At 41.3% G+C, this 24,223-nt stretch overlaps 1 protein-coding gene across 3 annotated transcripts in view; it reads right to left on the reverse strand.

The window, feature by feature from the left end:
* Positions 1-24,223, reverse strand: part of AMOTL1 (angiomotin like 1) — a 154,938-nt gene that overhangs the window by 121,737 nt on the left and 8,978 nt on the right. For 2 of the 3 annotated variants that reach the window (XM_019737546.3, XM_074335585.2), the window contains exon 2: positions 10,607-10,741. In XM_019737546.3, the coding sequence (XP_019593105.2) occupies positions 10,607-10,691 (85 nt within the window). In that variant the 5' untranslated portion in view covers positions 10,692-10,741. Of the gene's footprint in view, positions 1-10,606; positions 10,742-24,092; positions 24,181-24,223 lie in introns of all 3 variants that reach the window. The other variant, XM_088791502.1, reaches the window with a different exon arrangement.

The raw sequence follows: 24,223 nt of genomic DNA on the forward strand, positions 1-24,223 counted from the left end.
ACTCGGATGCTGGGGAGATCATTTGTTCTGTGTTTCTCATGGGGAGATGAAGGATTTTTAGAGCTTTAATGCAGAGAGCAAGGGAGGACGATCCTCAAATGCCCTCAGTCCCCTCCTTCTTTATGAACCTGAATTCTAACTTCAGTCCAAACAATATTTCTTCCCCTTAAGACACGGCCTGGTTCAAGCAGGGAAAGGAATGTCTCCATTTCACAGGCAAGGAAACTGAGCCTCAGAAACTAAGTAACTTATGGATGACTGCTCAGCCCTATGAGGGGAGGTGTCTGTCTGTGTGAGGAGACCAGAGCTCTGCTCCTTCTACTATGTCAAGAGTTAAGCAGTTTCAAACATATAATGTAGAAAGAGAGGCTATGGTCTGAGAGTCGGAGTTGTCGGTCCTAAGTCATTCATGTCCGATGTGGGACTCTCTCTGGGGCAGTGGCCTGAAAAACTTGGGCCGTTGCATTACGCATTTCCCCCCAGGACTGACTGACTGCCCTGCCTGGGAGGGCCCTGGGCTTTTGGGATGTGCTCCAGAGACAGAAACCACACTAATGCCAGGAAGAGGTAAAAGGAATGTAGGAGCAAACATGGAAAATGGTTGTCCCTTCTCTATCCTTGTCCTGGAAGACCGACAGTTGGAGTCAACAGTCTGGGCAACCTCTTGGGGGCCATCTATAGTCTCAAAGTGATCAAATCACCAGCTGCTGCAGCCTGAGGGCCCCCAGATCTGTGCCAAAGTGCTGTAATTCTGTAAACACTCAGCCATCTCTGGGTTTTCCACTGTCAGCTCTGGGTTTACAAATTACCTTGGAGGACAGAAAGAAGCCACTCTAGCCAGCATAGCTCATGGTGAAGCAGGGTGGGGCTGTCCTTCCCCACTGAAGCAACCACTTTTGAGCTGCCTACCCTACCTACCTCTGCCCTCCCCTCCCCCCCACCCTCCAGCTCCTAAATCCAAGAAGCGAATGTGCTTGGGTGAATGTTTGCATCACGCCACCCCTCCCACCTCATAGAACCCTCCCATTTGTCTTCAGGAATTCATGACCATCACCAGCAAAATCCCCATTATCCTCAGCCTCTTGTCTGAATGTTTCTTTCAATTTCTTACTCTGATCAAACCCGGGCTCTCCTTGAAAATAACAGACCACATTACCCTGCTTACTGAAACTGTCTAGAGATCCTTGGTTATTCTACTCATTCCTTGAAGATATTGGTATCTGGCTCACTGTCACTTTCCCCAATACCATTCCCATGACAATTCTTATTTCTGAATCTACTTAATGGACTCTTCTCATACTGTAGTCTCTCAGCTCTTCAGTATCCTTTCCCATCCTTGACCTCTAGCTACCTCAGCTCTCTGCTCTCATAGTGACACCATCCAAAATCTCAATGTCGAGCATTCCACTCTCCAATCACTGCCTCCTAACTTTCCAGCTTATTCTCTCTATTACCTTAATTCAATGTCCCTTTGACCCTAGCTGTTCCTATAATTTACTTATCCCATAACCTTTTCTCTGTTCCTTACTCTCCTTATGATCTTCCTTCCTCCTATATCCACCTTAGCTTCCAGGTTCATCATTATTATTTCTCTTTTATATATCTACTCGGATCCGTGCCCCTCTCTCTCCATGTTACATCCTTGGAAAAACCATACCCCTGATAAAATCGTTCTTCACGATTTCTCACGTTCTTCTCTCTCTGCCAGCACCCAGATAAACACGATTGGAGAAGCACACCATCATGCGGCCTGGTCTTATTTTCAATTCATGACCACTAACCTTAACTGGAGCTTAGGGCAGCGCAGCAATCACTCTGTGTATGCCTGGTTTACTTACTCTCCTGCTCTTCTGTTACTGTGGATGGAACTATCTGTACTCCATCTGAGGTCAGCTCCTCCAATGTGGATCAAATCCTATGCCCTCTCAAGTGACTTTTCCCCCTGGCAACCTAAATTAATGTTTTCCTTCTCCTAGATCATTCTCATCAGTATATACACATGCTACTGTGTATCTGTCTTTAAAAGAAAATTCCTTTCTTGATTCTACCTCTCTCCAGCTACCACTCTCAATTCCCAGCTGCCCTTTACAACAAAATTCATCAAAAGAATTGTCTATACTCATTGTGTCCACTTGTTCCTTTTGCTCTTAAAGGCTTCTAGCTCATCACTTACCCAAAATAGCTCTTGTCAAGGTCAAGGTTTGGCCTTGGCATTGTCAATTCCAATGGTCAGTTATTGGTCCTGATAGCAGCTTTTGACCCACTGATCCCATGAGTGGATGGGCTCAGATGCACTTTCTGCAGGATCTGTCTCTTTCATTTCCCCATCATTCAGAGGCAACTAACTAGCCTTTGGACAGTCTACAGAGGGCTTTAGAGTCAGCCAGACCTTGATTCTAATACCGGCTCCACTATTAACTAGTAATTTAATTTCTGCCAGCCTCAATTTTATGTAAACATGGAGATAATAATCATACCTAACTCTTAAGGTTATGATGAGAGTGCAATGAACTAAACCACTTAGAGCTCCTAGAAGAGAGGCTGTCACATTGAGAAGATCAAGTAAGTATTAGTTATTATTGGATGGTGCACTCCTTTCACAACTGGGAAAATTGGCTCTTTTTTTCTCTAATAACTTTGAGTTGCCAAAGGAGTCATTAACCATAGAGTATGCTTCAAGTTAAGGGCAATGTTACACTGTCCCTGACTTTCAGTCTGTGTTCTATGAGTTGGTCATATGGAGCTGGCACCAGATATCCCCCATAGGAACAGCATTACAAATATTCCACCTGGTGATTAGTTCTGCATCCTGCCCAGCTCTTCTAACTCACTCACAGTGGACTCCCCTTCACTTTGTTCCCATACATAGGTGACATGTAAGCCAGGAACTTTCCTTACAGCACTTTCATTATTTGAATTTCCTAATCAACTGAAGGTCAATGAGAAAATATTTTTCTGGTTTCAATACTTGCTGCTGAAAATTGTTTTAAATAAATGATTCTAATTTTCTACCTTAGGAAGCCAAGCAGAGCAAACAGTAATATTTCCTGTTAATCATACAAGCATTTATGGAGGATTTCCCGTGCTTCCAAGACGATGCTAGGCACTGCAGACACATAGGTAATCAGAACAGGTTCCTGCGCTCAAAGCGCTCACCTTCTAATAAGGAATTCCATGACAGAGGTCCTTACTGACCCTTAGGCAATGTCTAAAGTGCCCAGCCATATTTAACTTTAATAGCCCTCTTATAAAGAAATGGTTCTGTTGGAGGGAGACTCAGTTTAAAGGACAGTGCACAAGTGTATAGGCTGGACTCTCAGCTCTGTCCGTCATCAGAGGCACACTCAGGTATGTCACTAAGACTCTCAGAGCATCAAGTTCCTGACAATAATACCTATCTCATTGGATTGTCAGGAGAAGCAACACAGGTAAAGGATGAAACAGACCAAGTGCAGTACCTGGCACACAGCGCATGCTCAGTATATGTTCCTTTCTCTCCTACTTAGAGGGCTTGAGTCCCTCTTTTGACTGCCCTAGGAAAAGAGTGAGCCTCCTTCTGCCGTGGCCCCTGCAGACAGGAAAAGGAAGTCCCTTCTCCTATTTCTAGGGCAGGTTTTATTAGAGAGTGGGACATGTGGGGAGAAAGCAGCAAGGAAGAAATATTTCTGGGGCTCAGGGTGAAATATTCCTGGAGCTCAGGTTTTCCATAGAAACAGATAACACGGGGGGGGGGGGGGGGGGGCGGGGGGGGGAGAAGGGGAGGGCTAATGTCTAATGTCCACTTTTACTATTGCCCTGCTACATCATGAGTTGAACAGGTTTGGGGAAGCTAGCCTGAGAACCCAACCCCTAGCTTTTATATATGTATATATATATATATATATATATATATATATATATATATATATATATATATATATATTACTATGTGTAATTATATCTATTATATTGTAATCTAATATAGAATTCTAAATTAATTTTTATTATATAAGCAAATAATATATATTCAAAGTAAAGGAAAAAACAGAAAATTCTCTTTCCCATCCTATCCCCGTCTCCATCTCCAAACTGAAACCTCATGCACAGCTTCATGTGGTCGTGGCAGAGTTTTCTTTAGGCATATTCAAATGTGTTTATGAATTGGTTAAACAAGTTGGACATCCTATTACAGATTCCAAATTAAAGGCAATACATTACTAAATGAAAAGTTGGTCCAACTTTAGTCATAAGCTGGGATGTGACTATTTTCTGTTCAGTAGGGCAAAAATGTACAAAAAGCCATAGGGGGAAAAAGTCTTATCAGCTATTAGAAAATGGTAAAATTTGGAACAAAATTTAGGCATTTCAAGGGTTATGCTTCAGTTATCTGGAAAACTCAATCAGGACCTCCGTTCCTCGGTAATTGAAGTACGGTCACATAGCAATATTGGGTATAACTCTAGGATCAAAGGCATTCTGCTCCATTTCTAGAACTGAGAACACACTCCAAATACTTTCTGGGGAGGCTGGAAGAGGCATTCTTAGTACAAGCCCCATCACTGATATTCTGCTTAATGTGAAGGGACTGCTGTGGGCCAGTGCAGGAGTCCAGGCATGCCTTCAGCCCCTAGCCGGCCTCTACTGCAAAGGCTGCAGGCTCTGCTTGGAAGAAAGGCCACACAGAGGGCCCCTGCTTTGGGCCCCAGCCAGCCTTTATGGACTCCAGAGTCCCCAGGGGATACACAGCTCCTTAGTCAGTAGAAAAGAGAAGGAGATGAGTCCTTTTCTTGGCTTCTTCCTCCAAGGAATGGGAGAGGGGCTCAAAGCCACATAGGGAGAAGTTTTTCATTTTGTTTTTTCAACGAAGTTATGTTATCAATTCCCTTTATAAAAAAGAGCTACACAAACACCATAATAACAAGTTAGAATGGTAGCCAGAGGCCACTAGGATCTGTGTACAATCTTCCTAACCCCAACCCCTGGGAGGTCACCAATTTCAAACATGAAAAACAGAAAGAAGTGGCCTGAGCCTTCCCTCTGCCTTCCTCTCCTTCCTGGCATTGCTCTTGGTTCATCTTCGCTGCAGGTAGCCTCCTGTCTACGGGAGGCCCTCTGCTAGTTAATAGCAGAGCAAGTGGAGAAGCAGTGCTTGCCCCTCCTCCCCTCCTCTCCCTGGGGAGCATAGGAAGGGCTGATATAGGAGGAAGGAGTGGGGCCATGGCTGCCTGAGCACAGCATGGCTCTTTTCTATTACCTTTTCTCTTATCTGCCTCCTCTTAGGACAAGCCAGCAGAGGACATCAAGGACAAATGCATGTCCACCCATATGGTTTTATCAAAAAGGAAATTGTACTTAATTGGTCACATTAGTTCCAGGGCTAAATTGGCCAAAAGAACATTTCTGCTCCTCTTAGGGTTTAATATTCTTTTATTTTAGCACAACCCTACATTTTCACAATCCTTGTTGAAAGGGAGAAACAAAACAACATAGCGGCTTGATTTCCCTTAAATAAAAAAATCAAGCCACAGATAACTGCTTTAAGTTTTTTTACAACTTCCAGAGGAAAGAAATGGGCTCTATAGGAAGAAAAGTTAACCATATCACCTAAAAAAAAATAATTTTCTTTAGCAGAAACAATACAGGCCAAGAGATGATATGATATTAAGTTTGACAGGAAGCCAAGGATTAATTTGGGTAAAAATGCTGACTGTGTTCTCTGAAAAATTCAAATGCCAATGCAGTACATGCTATTAACAATAGCGAGGTGTTTTATAAACAAATTGGATCCATCCAGCCCCCTAGAATTCCTGTTCCCATCTATGGACTAGAGATGAAGATTTAAAAGACTCTTCACTCAACATCATATCAAAGGAAATAAACTCTGGCTGAGCCAGGAAGCTACTGGAAGGTGTATGTGGATATGAGTCAGAATAAAGAACCGTTTCCAAAAATACACACAGAAAAAGGGCCCTGCAGAGGAAAATCATACACTTCCAACTCACACTTGGCTGGATCTGCTGGGTGAAATCAGACAAAATACCCTGTGTTAGGATTAAGTGCAAAAACATTAGCTGCAATTGAAATCTATGACTGAACTATTAAAAAAAGAAATCCATAGGATGAAATGTGAGTTTCTGCTGAGTTGCAGAGACTACCCTGATCTCAAATTTTCCACCCCAGTTTCCTGGACAGAGGCCTGAAAGGGAATCGCTTCTTTGGGGGACTGCAAATAGTCTTCTTGGCTGCATAGGGGCCTCTCTTCTTTCATAGTAAAATGGTTTTTCCGAGAAGCTAAGGCCTTAACAGTCAGCATAGTGCATATAGATGCTGGAAGGAGAAGCAGACGCCTGCGTTCCAGCCTGAGTTCTGCCACTAATCTTTGATATGTTTCCAAACCTGCCCGGACTGCGGTCTCCTCTGTAAAATGAAACGTGTTTAAAACAAAATGCCAATAGGAGATCATGGATAACAGATTCCATTGTATCAGTCCTTTTCACTATACCTTATGCAAAAGAACTAGACAAAAAGACTCAAGCTTCACAGGAAGGTGGATGCCAAAATGTTGCTTTTTTTTTTTTTTAAACTGACAGAGATTGAAATGGACAGAGCATAGCTCTGAGTTTGCTCTGAGGGGTATGAAAATCTGAGTTTGAACATGAGCTCTGCTGGCCTGTGCTGAATGAGCTTGGCTTAGTTCTTTTGCCATTCCAAGACTCAGTTTCCTCATCTGCAAAATGCAGATAATAATAACTGCTTGACAAGATTTCGATGAAGATTTGAATAAAATGAAATAATGTCCATGGCAGTGCTTGGCACACAGACTGCTCTCAGAAAAAGGTCCTTCCTTCCTTCCTGATGTTTTAAAACTCCCCCTGACCTTGAGAGTCACCAGAAAGGAAATCTGTTCCTTCCTGTTTTTATACCCTTACTCCGAACAGCACCGCTGACTTTCTAGACGCACCTGGCCCGACCGCCAGGTTGTTTCCCAGACTTCCCTCCTCTCCCCTAATGAGGAGCTTAAGCAGGTTCAGTCCCCTGGGAAGAGTGGATGACAGCAGGATTCCCAAACAGCTGAGTGAGCACATCCGTAACAGAAAGAAGTGTTTTGTGGATTCACTGAGAAGGGCTGCGGAGGCCTCCCTTTCAGCACCAATACCCACCCATACGATGCGGCAGCTGGTGAATCGAAGGAGCAGCCACATCAGCTTCCAAAGTGACAATCAGAAATGGGGCTCTGGCCCAACGCGGGCCAGTTTTGTGTGTCAGGCACTGCCTACAATTTTACTTGAAAAATGTTTTCCAGACCTTAAAAATACGTTTGCAAAACCACTGGCCCAGGCCCTTGAGGGTATTTTTGGGAGTGTAGGAAGCAGGAGTGGCAGAGGGACTTTCCTCCAGAAACTCCATATCACCCCCAGATCTCCTGGGTTCTCCCCAGGCAGCTTCCTGGAGGCTGTCCCACACTCACAGCAGCCTGAGATGCTCTGAGGACAACACAAAGGCAGATGTTGCAGGGATCTGGCCCTGCCTCAAGGCCTGTGACTCACCAGGATGACTGAGCCTCCCTGGCAGATATCACAGTTCTCGGAGGACTCCATGAAGCCAAGAACAAAACCCCGGGGTCTGGACACTTCCAGGACTTTCCCTGGGACTTCACTAGAAATGTCAACCCCATCAGCCCACATTGGGCCTCAGAGATGGTACAGCTGGTACCAGCCAGTGATGGGGGAGGTGGGACACGGGTGTGGGGTGTGAAGGAAAGCAGGTGGGTCATGGCTTTGGCATTAGCTAAAGCCGTAGGAGGGTCTTGGATGATAATCCACACATTGCGACAGCACTGTTTATTTTCCAACCCTGCTCAGATCTAGTTCTGTTTTCTACTATGACAATGAAATAACCAGCAATTAGAATCTGTAACTGGACCACCAGAGCCTTAAACTGATAAGGCAGACTAGGGAGTTTTGGAGGATGAATTGAGGGGCAACAGCCTACGGTAGCTTGGGGTTAGGCAGACCTAGGTTCAAATTTCCACTCGGCCATTTACCAGTTGAATGACCTTGCACAAGTTTTTCAGCCTCTTCAGGCTCAATTTCTTCGCAAAATGAGATTAAGCTTGTTATAAGAATGAATTGAGACAATCTATATCTATACAAAAAAGGCTTAGCATAATGTCTAGTATAATGTATCTACCTAATAAATGGTTACAAATATTTTTTTGTAATTCATCCAATTCTGACTTAGGTCTGGCACAGCAGGGCTTCTACTTCATTTCTGAGGGCTGGTTTCTTCATTTCACTCAAGATTTCACCAGGTTCCCATTTGGGCACACTGCCACATCCTCTTAGGACTGGAGCCCTTTCCCTGAACCCCGGCCCAGACCTCTGAGAACCATCCTAATACCAGCTGCCCACAGGATTTTCAAATTTCAGCCATATTGACTCCTTGTGTTAGTGTTTCACCCACATATGGCAACACTACCCACTCTTTCTTTGACACCTCAATCATCACAGACTGATTGTCTCAACTGGGGCCAGATATCATGGTATCTGTTGCCTACCAGACCTAAGCTCCTCTATCAGCCCCACGAGCTCATCACTTACCCAAGAGCAGTGTCCTCCCATTAGGCAGATCTAGACACAGGTCTGTGTCCCCTTCCTACTAGCCAGCCATGCCCCCAAAGATTGTGGAGACATGACAGTGAACTCATGAAGGGATGTGGTAGTGCTTGGAACTGGTCACAATAAGCAGTTTCTAGCCACCCCTTTGTCACACTGATCACTAAGGCTTCTTTCAGTTCTAGAATTCTATGATGGATGATTCTATCGCCTAGGTTATGGTGCCAAAAGCAGTCGTGTGACCACTGGGGTTGCCACAGCCCAAAAATGTACTCAGTGAAATCAGAGCGATGCAGAAGATGTGGTCCTTCCCCTGATTCATTCATTCATTCATCCACTCATTCATTCATCGAGTCACCCAGCCATTAAATATACATCAAGTATTTGCCAGGCTATTTGTGTAAGGGATGCAACAGTGACTAAAACCAGACATCTGTCCCAAGACTCTCACAGGCCATCGAGGACATAGAGAATCACAGGACAGTGTGCTAAGTGCTGGGACATGGGAACCTGCAAGTTCTGTGGCAGCACTGAGAAGGGACCTCGCATTCAGACCAGGATAGGTGTGTGTAGGTGGCAGCAGCAGGAAGAGATCCCAAAATAGATGACTTAAGCTGAAGCTTCAGAGAGGAATAGGAGCTGACCAAGTAGAAGGCAAATAGTAACAAATGTCTCTGCAAAGTCTCACAGGTGTGTGGGAGCTTGATCTACTCAAGGATCCACAGGTAGGTTGATCTAGCAAACTCCCTATGTTAGGAGGGGGCTTATTTTCAGTGATGAGCAACAGAGGAGTCCAGAGAGGCAGGTAGAGGTCACATCAGGGAGGTCTGTGTGTTGAGCTGAGGAGGTTCAACTTTATTCCATGGGCTATGAGGAGATACTGGCTTAGGAACCTCTAAGAAAGTGGCTAGGGTGGCAGTGTGACAGGGCACAGGTATGTACAGCTGTTGAGTTGTGGCTAGACTGCATCCAAGCTCCCACTCTCAGAGTATCGACCTTCCTTTTGGGGAATCTCCTATTGTGTGCAGTAGTCTTGGTTGGAAGCTGTACCCTGGTGCAGTGCAGAAGCTCAGGAAATGTTCATTGCTGTATAACTTAGCCCATTTTAGAGATGGGGCACAGCAGAGAGAGTAGTCTGGCGATCTCCATGTCTACATTGCTCACTCTCTGGTATTCCCCATGCTTGGCACATAGTAGATACTCAGTATTTATTGAGTGAATGAATAAACAACAATAGGTGACATATCCTTAGCAAAAACACCATGTGACTATGTCAACCTCAGTGGCCTTTGATCTCCCCATCCATAGAGTGGCTCCTACCACTAAAGGAGATCTCCATTAGTTTTGGGGGATGGAGAAGGGTTAGACTCATAGAATTGACAGAGGACCACAGCTCTGTCTGTGTCAGGATTATAGTTTTTACATTTATGCTCCACTCTAGGACAGTCACAATATCCCCACTATTTAATGCTGAGTTGCATTAATCAGATGCTAGGACAAAGAAAAAGAAGGGAAGGTGAGCTGACCTACTCTGTTTATATTGATTGCATTATCCTCAACTTTAATCCTCGCAGGGCTGTGGAGAGGAAAGGAGAGGAGAGGAAAGGAGAGGGGAGGGGAGGGGACCAGATAAACAGAAACACAGTACTTAACACAGGTTAGGTACTCAAAGATATGTGACTAACCTCCCCCCTGGCTAGAGTAAGGGCTAAGTAAATGACAGCTTACATTACTCATGGTCCTTATCACAACCCTACGAAGTAGGCATTCTTACTCTCCTTTAGAGCTGAAGACACAATAGATTTTCTCAAGGCCACATAACTTGAAAATAGGATACTCAGGATCTGACCCCAGGTCTGCCTTATTCCAACGTCCATGCCCTCGCCTCTCTAACCGCCTGCTTTTGAAATGACAGACGGCACTGGGCATCTACTGAGTACAGCTGGGTTGACACAATGAGTGCAGGGATTGAAGAGTACCACGTGTATCAGGGACATCAAAAGCAGCCATACCCACTCTGGTGTTGGCATAATGATGAATTCCAGCATGAGACAACCAGGCTCCTTCTTCCAAAGGCCATTTTTCACTGAGGTCCATGCTTCCAGCAAGTCTCTTGTATGTGCAGCTCTCAGATCAAATGGAACCTCCTAAAATAAATACGAGCACAAACAATAGAGATGAATTACTATTGATGCTCTCCTGGGAAGGGGAGGCTACCTTGAAGGAAAGTAGTCAGTTTCTAGTTTATTATATTTCTTTAGTATGCAAATATTGTTGTCAAGATTCAGGCATGGCCTGTGTGTGAGAGATCTTCCAATGAGGCTGCTCAAGTACAGGAACCATGGTTTCCCTCTCCGTCAATTAACAAATGTTTATGGGGAACTATCACATGCTAGGCTTTGAGCAAAGAACTTACTGTGTTTAGTTCTGCATGTTTTGTAGACTCCTAGAATTTCAGGGTAGGATACAGTGGGATCTCAATTTCTTAAAAATAAATAGGTATATACACTATACATGCCCGAAAAAGAGACTGGAAAAACGTTGAATTAAAAAGTTTGAAGTAGCTACCATTGTATTGGAAATATGAGTGCTTTTAATTTTCTTTGTAATTTCCTGCATTTTCCACAATACACATACATTCCTTTTATAGTCTGAAAAAAGTATATAATAAATATTATTTTAAACGAAACTTCCAGGGCCAATAAGGACCATGGAAACTAATTTTCATTTCCTCTTGAAAACTGTGATAAAAGGTCATGTGTCCCAAGGGCCTTTGGCTCTCCTAAAAAGGTCAACTCACTGGCTATCCCCAAGTCCAGCCTGGAGAATGTCTATCTATAAACTGTATCTGGGAAGATTACAACTCATGGTTAAACTTCTGCCCATATTACAAGCAGGTCTTCCTAACGCTCTGCGTGTAGCAGGTTCTTAAATGTGGCTGAATAATTGAACATGACTGATGGACCTAATCTGCAAACACAGCAAGTGGAACATCTACATGGCAGAAATCCTGTCTGCCTAATTAGGATGGGCAGCCATTATCATTTGTTGTAATCAGAGCACCTGGCTGGATTTGGTCTCCAGAATGCTGTTCAAAGTTGCCTCGCAGGCTCCTGCACAGCCTGCCCGACTGCAGACATGGCAAACTGACTTTTTGGCTGTCTGCCTAGAGAAGTCTCGTACTCTTGGGAGTTGTAACAAACAATCAAAAATCTCTAGTAAAATACCAGGAGGTAAAAAGATTGTACTGCACTCTATCACATACTGGCTCACCGGGGATTTGTGTTCAATCCAAGTACCCCAAAGTTTTAGAAGAACCCTACATCAGAATGGACATAGCACAATGCCAAAGTGAAAACACTGGATTTATCAAGAAATCCAGATTTGAGCGCTGACTCTGGCACTATCCAGGTCACTTCAGGCAAACCACTTTACTCTCTCTGGGCTTAATTTCCTCAATTTTAGATGAAGGAATTGGGACTAGATGTTGTCAAAGGCCTGTTCGGTCTTTCACGACTTGCAGCCTATAATAATATGCTTTTACACACAAAGGCAACCCCTCCACCCACATCAGTGAGCTGAAAAATCTGCAATATTTATCTATTAGCAAACTGAGACATCAGCCTCAGTATGTGAGAGGTGGCTGATTGAGGCTAGAGGCAGAGCTTCATTAGAACAAAACATGCTCTTGGTGCAAAAGTAAAAGCATTTCTGGAATCGAAATCCAATCTTGGGACATGATAACATTGGTATCATCATTTAATTAAATATTTAACATCTTGTGTCTTCATCAATTATGAAATAACATTAACAATTACACTCCATCCTTAAAGAGCAACATTTATTTACAATAGATAGGTCATTCAAAATCATTCAATGAATCCTATAGTATCCTTGAGAAGTGAGTGAGAGATTTGCCTCAGTCTTAGTTCAGCCACTATCCTCTCTCACTGAGATACTGCAGTGACTTTAGTGGGGCTTTGGTCTCTCTTTCTTCCAAACCATGCTCCACGTTTTCTTGTAGTACTAATATTTTTAAAGTGCAAATCTGATCACGTCACTCCTTGATGAAAATACTCCAGTGCTTCATCAATCCCTGGAGAAAGTCTGGACCATTTAACAAGGCATATAAGGTCCAACAATAGCAAAGTATTTGCAATCCCTGAATAAGCGCCTCTGTTTGGTCTTTTGTATATTCAGCCGTGCCTTGAGCACCAGCAAGATTGTTCTTCCTGCCTCACAGTGCTAACTACAACTTCTCCTTTCACATCTCATCTTAGATTTGGCTACATGCTCCCTGCAGATTTCCGTGTGCTTACTCCATTACAGCATGTATCACACTGTACTGCGATTATGTGTTAATATGTCTCTAGAGTTTAGTTCATAATTTATATTCTCAAGAGCAGAGATCCTACTTATTTGTATCCCTAGCATTCATACAGTGCCTGTCACAAGGTAAGCACTCCGTATACATTTGTCGAAGAAACGCACACAGGAGTAAATGATGGTGTTTAGCACAAGCATATTTCAGGTTAGCCCGTCCCTTTGGGAAGTATTCTCTGTTGCAACCTCACCCATCCTCTCTGCTTCTTTGGAAATTTCTCCACCTACAAGCCACACCCAATCTGCCTCTGCTTCCTGGCCCCATTCTGACCTTCTCATCCAGTCTAACTTGCTGAGATTCTCCCACTTACACTCCCACTTCAGTTTGTATATCTGTTCCTCTGCCCAGCATGCGACTAGAACCCCCGTCCTCATACACCTGCATCCCTCTCCCAGCTTGGAATGAAGCTACGCAGGAGACACCTGCCCACCTAATGCAGCCGAGTCACACACCAGCACCTCCAGGCTCATTTCTGGCAGTGGGGCCTTGATCTAGGAATCTAAATTCAGAAGAACCCTGGCCATAATTTGATTCTGCCTTAACTGCCATGATATAACTCCAACTATAGAGAAGGAAGGAATGAACTAGAAGTGCCATGTTTGAGGAATCAGATGGCATATGCCATCATTCAGGTATTCAAGCAACGATGAGTTCTAAGGAATATGAATATTCTCACAGCAAGCAAGTCCATTCACTGAAAACTTCTACTATAAAGCAAGATATATATAACTATAGGGAGACATAGATATACAAAATGAATTCATTCATTCATTTGATACATAGTTACCTGCTGTCTCATATGCACTAGTCACTGTACTAATTGCTGGGTATAGAAAAGGATAATTATTGCCTTTCCTTGAAGGAGTTTTCAACCTTGTGGGGGAGACACATATCTGGATATATCATGACAGAACAATGCATTAAGTGCAAGAATCGACGCATGCACAAGGGAATCCAAGGATATGCAAATAATAGAATCTGGAAGTTGGAAGGGATCTTAGGTCCTTTAGTCCAACCCTTGATTCATACATGACTCCCCAGCATATGCCTACACAGCCTATACTTAAATACTACCAGCGAGAAAGAGCTCACTTTCTCCCCAGACAGCCCATTACATTTGTGAACACTTCTGTCAAGCAATTCATTTAAAATTCTCAACAAATTATTGATGTTCACCAACAACCCTCAGTGCTGCTAAACTGTTCCAGGGCCTCCTGCCCCTTGTTCGGTTCTTCAAAGGCTACTTGAAAGAGAGATATTATTCCAGGAATATCAAGATTCTACCCCACTTCTGATACTCTCCCAGACTTGCACATAAGGACCTTCTTCTGCAGTGAGTAAGGAATCAAAAAGAACATTCCATCTTGGTTACAAGAGTGTAAATCGATCTTGTCACACCCAGAAAACAAACCAAACAACTAAACTGAAGCGCAAGAGGGAAGAGGTAACATGAAGGGATCTTCCTTCTCAACTGGGAATTTCTGGCTAGGATCGACGTTATGTAGGCTCTAGGTGTCTTTGTCCATTTGGGAGGCACCACAGACTGGGTGGCTTATAAACAACAGAAACTTATTTTCACAGTTCTTGAGGCTGGAAAGTCCAAGATTAGGGTGCCAGCATGGTCAGATGCTGGCCAGAACTCTGGGTTGAGATTGCTGGCTTCTCATTGCATCATTACATGGAAGGAGAGCTAGAAAGCGCTCTGGGGTCCCTTTGACTAGCATACTAATCTCATTCATGAGCACCCCTCCCCATGACATAATTACCTGCCAAAGGCCCCACTTCATAACACCATTGTATTGGGGTTAAGAATTCAACATATGAATTTTGAGGGAACACGAACATTCAGTCCACTGCACTAGGTCTTGCCTGATAATACCAGTCATCAGAAAAACCCAATTATCAGTGACCTTGTGGACCACAGAAGAAGAGAAGACAGTCTCCTCTTGGGCTGCCCCAAGGGTTTGGCTCTGATGAGTTTCAATTTCTAAACTTGGAAAGTTCATTTCCTTCCAGCTCCAAATAGTCCAAACACCTAACACATCACAATATACATCTGGGCTCTTAATATTCAAGTGATAAAATTCCATAGCACTTAAAACATCAAACTATTAAATTTGATTGAAAGAGAAGAGTAGAATGCTCTAAGTATCCACCATAAAAGAAGATGCCTCGTCACATAAACAGAAGGACATGCAATGCTAGAGGCAGAGTCTTCCTCTGACTGAAATGGCTGATGTTCAGAAAGTTGACATGATTATTCTGGGCTTCTTATTTTTTCAAAGAATTCCTAGCAGCTTTGTAACATTGGAAAATTTCAGGAACTTGAAAACCATTATTTCAAATTGGCTACTGTGGAACTCATTGGTGATACTATTTTAAGTATACCAATAAGTAATTCATGCTACTACTCTAAGAAAGTGTGGCAACAAGCACATTTTTAGGAAACATAATGAAGTTATAAAATTATGAGGTCCTTCGGTCCTTCGCAGAACTCTCAGTGACTCAGGCTTTTAATCTGTAAGTCAGTCCATCGAGACAAAGCTCAGAAGTCCAACACGCAACTTTCCCTGACAGAATCATTTCTTGCTCCCTTTGTGCTTCTCAGAAATTTAAGACACTGCTTTTCCATTGGAAGGTAATACTCTCTTTACAAGACGATTGTTGTGTCCATTAGAAGGTAGTCTCCTCCTGACAAAGTCATATTTTATCCACCCTTTCCTTCCACACAGTGCCTAGCCAGACTTGGGATTAAGCAATGCTTGTGGAATGAATGAGACTGACATACCTATAGCTGAAAAACTCAAATGACTCTGCACCAGCAAACTCTTCACATAACTCAGGGTTAAATCAGCAATCATAACAAAACATTTGTCACTATATTCTGCCACCCAGCAACACAACACCCAAGTACACATGGATGAGCAAATAAAAAGGAAAATAAATATTTCAAAAAAACTGTGTTCTCACCTGGCTTGGAATAGTTTCTTCATTTAGTGACCCTGGACAAATCGCTTCATCTCCCTGAAGCTCAGATTTTCCTAGTGTGTAAAATAGGGCTCATAAAGACCATCATTCCATCTTTAATAGAGTTTTGTTACTACCAAATGTCAACTGGAGCATCACCAAAACAGTGGACAATGCATAGCATTGTCATCATTCAGCAAGTTTGCTTATAGATATCCCTTGCCATGTAGCACTGAATTCCAACTTGGAGTTGACCAGTGTGGGAGGTGACATAACATATGGGAGACAGTATAAACAGAGTGGGTAAGAGCAAGGACTTTGGGGACAGATTGAGATTTAAATCCCAGGTCCACAATTTCCTAGCAGTGATCTGTGAGCAATGTATGTAATGCTGAGCCTAATTTTTCCCATCTGTAATAGGGGATCAAAGCACACGCTTTTGTGGACTTGCTGTAAGGATTAAATGAAAACACCAGTCATGTACCTAGTACAGATCCTGGCCAGTAATAAAATTCAATACATGGCAATAGCAGTTGTTTTTATTATCATCATTATTAACTCTTGAAGCAGATACACTTCTGGAAGTGCCTTAGTCCCATCCGCAAACTTCATTCCATGGGGAAACAGGATGAACTCTGATGAGGTGTTAGGAAGCAGTCATTCGTCCCCCAAAGGAAGGCTGCTGGCTAGAACACACTTCCCTGGAAAAGGATGTGTGAAAAGTGGGTAAGACTGCACATGTGAAACATTTGCAGTGTGTCAGTCCTAGAATGGAAGGGAAAAATAAAACTAGGCAGGAAAGAGTAGCAGAGTCAGAGAGTCAAAGAAAAGTTCTGTAAGGACTTGTTGCGGCAGAGCCATAAACAATGCCTCCTGGGTGTGGAATGCTGGAAAACCACAAGAGAGAATTAAGTCGTTCTACTTGAGAAAAGGAATTGGGCTGCAGCCTCTGAGGCAAAGAGAAGAGCCAGAATAAGATAAACTGCCACAGCTATGATAATGAACCAAGAATAGGATACTGATGTGGGCTCCACAGGTCACACACAGATACTTACAGCCACACCTGTGCAGGGGAAAATATCAGAGTCACCATCTAACCCAGCTGTCCATTAGAAAAATAATGTGAGCCACATAAATAATTTCAAATTTTCTAATAGTCACCTTTAAGAAAAGTAATGCGGGGGAATTAATTTTAATAATATATTTTATTTACTCCACTATATCTAAAATAGTATTTCAACATGTAATCAATATAAAAATTAGTAATGAGAATGTTAGATTTCTTTTTTTACATCAAGGCTTCAAACTCCGGTGTGTATTTTCACTCACAGCACACGTCAATTTGTACGAGCCGTACCTCAAGTGCTTAATAGTCACATCTGGCACAGATCACATCTCAAAGGAAAATGAATCCCATTCACTTGAACTCCTTGACTGACTGTTAATATTTTTTAAAAGCCCAAATTCATAGAGCCAGGGAAAATCTTTGGAGATGTTCAGAGTGCAAGAGCCACGTATATATTCCTGACAGATTTTCCCTTAGCATCTTTGCTTGAATTTGAGCAGTTTCACAACCCGTTACAAACCATCCTCCAATTCATTCAGGGCTGACTTAGTGGTTGGCCGGACAGGTTAATCATGGTGGATGTTCTTTCCACCCCATTGTATGGGAAATGCCTTGCCCACACCTTCCTCATGCAATCCCAAGGCAGCTTTATGCACTTACTGCTCCCCACTGTCTCTCTGGCCCAGCTGCCCAAGGGTGGGTATATGATTCTATGAATCATTTGATACCTTTATGTAGTCACCCTGTGTGGAGAATCCCACCCATCCAGGGACAGATCAGCTGGACCAATCAGATCCTGTCAGGAATATAGAGGCAGAATTAGTCAGCTGATGAACAGAAACATCAGAAGAAGACACAAAAGAAGCAGAGAGAGCAACAAAAATATTGGGTTTCCTTCCGGTCAATCTGCAGGTGTCTTTAGGTTCCTCTTCAATCTGTTTTCCAGCTCAGCCTTCCAAAAGCCATTTCTTCTTTTTTTTTTTTTTTTTAGATTTTATTGGGGAAGGGGAACAGGACTTTATTGGGGAACAGTGTGCACTTTCAGGACTTTTCTCCAAGTCAAGTTGTTGTCCTTTCAATCTTAGTTGTGGAGGGTGCAGCTCAGCTCCAGGTCCAGTTGCCGTTTTCTAGTTGCAGGGGGCACAGCCCACCATCCCTTTCGGGAGTCGAACCGGCAACCTTGTGGTTGAGAGGACATATTCCAACCAACTGAGCCATCCGGGAGCCGTGTTCAATCTTAGTTGCAGGGGGCAGAGCCCACCATCCCTTGCTGGACTCGAGGAATTGAACTGGCAGCCTTGTGGTTGGGAGCCCACTGGCCCATGTGGGAATCGAACCGGCAGCCTTCGGAGTTAGGAGCACGGAGCTCTAACTGCCTGAGCCACCGGGCCGGCCCTGCCATTTCATTTTAACAAAGCAATTCTCCAGATGAAAAAAATTTTGAAAGCCTCCTATGGGAAGGTCTCCAAATAACGTTGGTTCCTGGAGTTCTGTTGGAACCTTCCAGTACCAACCACATTCTGGGCTTCTGAGACACAGCTGCTTTGCCTGTTTTGGTTTTCCATGAGATTCTTGTATCTCTTAGGTCATGACTAGTTTACAAGAATCCCGTATGTTCTGAAGTGAGCCTATGCCTTTCAACAATAAGGCCTACCACAGAGATAGAAGCTGTCACACACATGTGAGCAAAGCTCTTTCCACCACTCTGCTCTGGACTTGTTTGCACTCAGTCTCATGCCAACACTTAGCCTGACAGAGAAGTGATGGATTATTTTGGATTGCATTCCCAAGTAATTATTCTGAAAAGACCTCATCACAGTGGCCTTCTGGGGACTCTTTTAAGCCTTATGTCATCTATAGCAGTGCTTCTTAACCATGACTGCACATTACAGCCACTTGGGATTACATTTAAAATATGTTGATGCCAATGCCCTCTCCCAGACATATGAAATCAGAATCTCTGAAGGCAGGTCCCTGGACATCTATCTGAATTTCTTAAAATCTCAAGTAATTCTAATGTGCAGCCACAATTGAGAAACACAGATACACAGGAGATGACCTTGTACAGCTTTGGGTTTCTGGCAGAGAAAATCATGTACTATTTTTAATGATAAAAAGAAATGCATATTTGTTTTTAAAGAATATATAAAAAGTAGGGAAAGATTTAAAGTAAAAAGTAAGTCTTACTCATAGAATCCCCAACAGCCCCACTCCCTAGAGGTAACTATTATAGTTCCTTGTATGCCCTTCCAAAATTGTCTATGCCTATGCAAAAAAAAAAAAAAAAAACATATATATATATATATATGTATATATATACATGCAACTATGCATATACATATATTTGTATATGCACATATATTTATATATACAAATACATGTGTATGCACATATATATTTATATGTGTATATTAATATACACAAAAACACACACGCATACATACACAAACACACACATATGTTTTCTTTTTTCTGTAGTTGGCTTTTTCTCTTACTAATGTATCTTGGTTATTAGCCTAGAAATTTTTGATAAAGAAAAATAGTGGCAGGTTTTGAGAGAGTACTTACTTTCCCAGGTAATACAGTAAATGATAAAACCAAAGTAACTAAAACAGTGTGATCTTGTTGCTGTAATAAATTATTTGCTTGATTAGAATCAAATGTTCAAAAACTAATCGATGAAATTCATTTAGTATATGAAAAAACTGGCATTTCAAGTCACTGGGACTAAAGGATAGACTATTCATAAATAGTATTGGGTAATTGGCTATTTTTTAAAAGTGATTTCCTATTTCACAGTATATATAATCCATCAATGTGATACAAAAATCATATGATTATATCAATTGATGCAGAAAAAGCATTTGACAAAAGAACAAGACAAAAAAATGAGAAACAAAAACTCATACACACAGACAATAGTTTAGTGGTTACCAGAGGGTAAGTGGGGTGGGGGGTGGGAGATGAGGGTAAGGGGGATCAAATATATGGTGATGGAAGGAGAACTGACTCTGGGTGGTGAACACACAATGGGATTTATAGATGATGTAATACAGAATTGTACACCTGAAGTCTATGTAATTTTACTAACAATTGTCACCCCAATAAATTTAAAAAATCAATCAATCAATCAATAAAAAGCGTTTGACAACATCCATTTATGATTAAAACACTTAGTAAAATAGGCATAGAAGGAAAATACCTTAACATAATAAAGACCATATGTGACAAACCCTCAGCTAATCTCATAATTAATGGTGAAAAACTGAAGCCCTTTGTTCTATGTCCAGGAGCACAACAAGGCTGTCCCCTATCACCTCTGCTTTTCAACATAGTGTTGGAAGTCCTCGCCAGAGCAATCAGGCAAGAGAAAGAAATAAAAGGCATCCAAATGGGAATGAAGAAGTTAAATTGTCACTCTTTGCAGATGACATGATGCTATACATAGAAAACCCTAAAGACTCCACCAAAAAGCTATTAGAAACAATCAACGAATACAGTAAAGTAGCTGGCTACAAAATCAATGTACAAAAGTCCATTGCATTCCTACATACTGACAATGAAATCTCAGAAAAAGAAATTTAAAAAAACCAATTCCTTTTGCAATTGTAACAAAAAGAATAAAATACCTAGGAATAAACTTAACCGAGGATGTGAAAGATCTATATGCTGAAACTATAAGACATTTTTAAAAGAAATTGAAGAAGACACAAAGAAATGGAAAGACATACCGTGCTCATGGATTGGAAGAATCAATATAGTTAAAATGGCCATATTACCCAAAGCAATATACAGATTCAATGCAATCCCATCAAAGTCCCAATGGCATTTTTTAAAGAAATAGAACAAAAAATTATCAGATTTGTACGGAACAACAAAAGACCCCAAATAACCAAAGCAATCCTAAGAAAAAAGAACATGCTGGATGTATCACACTCCCTGACTTTAGCTTGTACTACAGGGCTACAATAATCAAAACAGCATGGTATTGGCAGAAAAACAGACACATAGACCAATGGAATAGAATTGAGAACCCAAAAATAAACCCACATAAATATGGACAGATAATTTTTGACAAAGAAGCAAAACACATACAATGGAGAAAAGACAGCCTCTTCAATAAATGATGATGGGAGAATTGGAAAGCCATGTGCAAAAGAATGAAACTGGACTGCTATCTGTCACCATGTACCAAAATTAATTCAAAATGGATCAAAGACCTAAGCATAAGACCTGAAACAACAAACTGCATAGAAGAAAACATAGGTACTAAACTTATGGACCTTGGGTTCAAAGAGCATTTTATGAATTTGACTCCAAAGGCAATGGAAGTAAAAGCTAAAATAAATGAATGGGACTATATCAAACTTAAAAGCTTCTGCACAGCGAAAGAAACCATCGACAAAATAAAGAGGCAACCAACTGAATGGGAGATTTTTGCAAAGAATGTCTCCAATAAGGGGCTAATATCCAAAATATACAAGGAACTCATACAACTCAACAACAAAAAACAAACAACCCAATTGAAAAATGGGCAGAGGACCTGAAGAGACATTTCTGCAAAGAGGACATACAAATGGCAAATATACAAATGAAGAAATGCTCAACATCACTAATCATCAGAGAAATGCAAATAAAAACCACAATGAGATGTCACCTCATCCCACTTAGAATGGCTATTATCAACAAGACAAATAGTAACAAGTGTTGGAGAGGCTGTGGAAAAAAGGGAACCCTCATACACTGTTGGTGGGAATGCAGATTGGTGCAGCTGCTATGGAAGGCAGTGTGGAGGTTCCTCAAAAAATTATGAATAGAATTACCATATGACCCAGCAATCCCTCTCCTGGGTATCTACCCAAAAATCTGAAAACATTTAGAGATAAAGACATGTGTGCTCCAATGTTCATTGCAGCTTTGTTTACGGTGGCCAAGACATGGAAACAACCAAAATGTTCTTCGATAGATGAATGGATAAAGAATTTGTGACATATGTACACAATGGAATACTATTCGGCGGTAAGAAAAGATGAAACAGGACCATTTGTGACAACATGGATGGATCTTGAGATTATAATGCTAAGCAAAATAAGTCAGGCAGAAAAAGTAGAGAACCAAATGATTTCACTGATATGTGGTATATAAAACTGAAAACAACAAAAGAACAAGACAAACAAATGAAGAAACAAAAACTCGTAGACATAGACAATAATCTAGTGGTTACCAGAGGGTAAGGGGGGGGCTCTAGAAGAGGGTAAATGGAGTCTAATATATGGTGATGGAAAGAGAACTGACTCTGGGTGGTGAACATACAATGTGAGATATAGATAATGTATTACAGAATTGCACACCTGAAATCTATGTAAATTTACTAACAATTGTCACCCCAATAAACTTTGATTAAACACACACACACACACACACACACACACACACACAAAAAAAAAAAAAAAACACAAAAAACAAAACAAAAAAAAACAATGCTGACTTTTTTTTACTTATCATATTGCCAAATTGTTTTAAAAGATTGCTTAACATCAAGAAGTAGTGATTCTTTCAAGAAATAGGTAGTCTCACTCTTTGGTAGAAGAATAAAAATTGATACAGCTTTTAAATGGCAATTTGGCATATTCTCTAATGTAAAATTCATACATTCTTTAGGATACAATTGGTGTAAAAGAAAGAAGTAGACACACAGACACACACACACACACACATACATACACACACACGCTTTTAATCATATAGAGAAAGGGCTTGAAGAAATCTCAGACTTTTAATAGAGATACTTCTAGAGAAACAGTGGAGATTTCAAGCTTAGGACTATGATTTCAAATGAAGGAAAAATTCATTTAACATCATGTACTTTATATATACAATTTTTATAATGCATGTTTATTAAGTTTGTAATGTTTTCAATAATAAAAAGAAAGATCTCTCATTTTTAATTTATTCTTCTTAAATTGTGAGTTTATTTTTCTTTCTTATGTTTATTGGTTATTTTTTTTTTCCCTTCTGAACAGTCTGTTCATGTACGTGGCCTATTTTTACTAATTTTTTTTTCTTATTGAGTGTATTATTTTAATTTTAAGCAAAATATATTTTGCTATGTTACATAGATAATGTAATGACTTTTTCCATTTGTCATTTGTGTTTTGATTTCATTTATACTGTTTTTATCATATAGTTTTAATATTTCATGTAATTATTATATAGTCTTTTTCTGTACAGTTTCTGGGTTTGGTACCATACTTAGGAAGGTCTTTCCTACTTCAAGATTATTAAATAATTTACTCACTTAAAATTATTTTTATTGTTGAATATTAATATATGTTTTCATTAATCTGGATTTTATTTAGAGATAGGGATCCAGCTCTATTTTCCTCTCCAAATGGCAGTCTTCTCCCAATGCCACAAGGTTGAAATGCTACATTGCCATGTTTGTTGTGTCTATTTCTTGAGTGTTTATGCTTTTCCATTGATCTCTCTAGTGTTGCACCAGTATTTTAATTATTGTACGTTGGAACATGCTTGAATATCTACTATGGCTAGACTTCCTTTCCCACATTTCTTCTCTCCCCTGCCCCCCCCCCCCAGAAGTTGTGTGGATATTCCCATTTTTTAATTATAGAAGTTTATTGTTGGATAAGATATTATAGACACATTTCTCCCTGTTCATATCCTCTAAATTTAACTAAATACCCTGGAAATAACTTGATAGAAAATCCTAAAAGGCCCCTAAAAGGTAGAGAGACGAAGGCTGACTGGTTAGGGACCTCAGGACTTGAGATACCTAGGTTTTCTTTTTATCTTCCATATATCCCATACTAGGAACCACAGAAGCCTACAATCCGACACCACCAACAGGCATAGAATGTTTAAAAAGCAAGCAAGAACAGCTTTCTCTGTTTGGACAAAGGGCAGAGAAAAGGTGAGCCCAGCAGAGACCTAGTGGGTAGATACATCCCCTGGTCCCCAAGCAGGGCAGTGATAGGACCAAGAGACCCATCTCCCTGCAGCAGGAACAACAGTAGAGCAGCCTAACTCATTCCCTGCCCCCACACCTGTTGGCAAGACTTACCTTCCTCAATGTCAACATCAGCTGGATCCCCACTCCATACAGAATAGAATAGCAGTGGTCCCCATTTGCACCATCATCAGAAGGGTCCCTGAGACAACAGATGAGCCAATTCATCCTTAGGGATAGTATCA

This window comes from Rhinolophus sinicus, chromosome 14, assembly GCF_057876585.1.
Source record: "Rhinolophus sinicus isolate RSI-liver-muscle chromosome 14, RSI-T2T, whole genome shotgun sequence".
In the NCBI taxonomy this organism is placed as follows: Eukaryota; Metazoa; Chordata; class Mammalia; order Chiroptera; family Rhinolophidae; genus Rhinolophus; species Rhinolophus sinicus.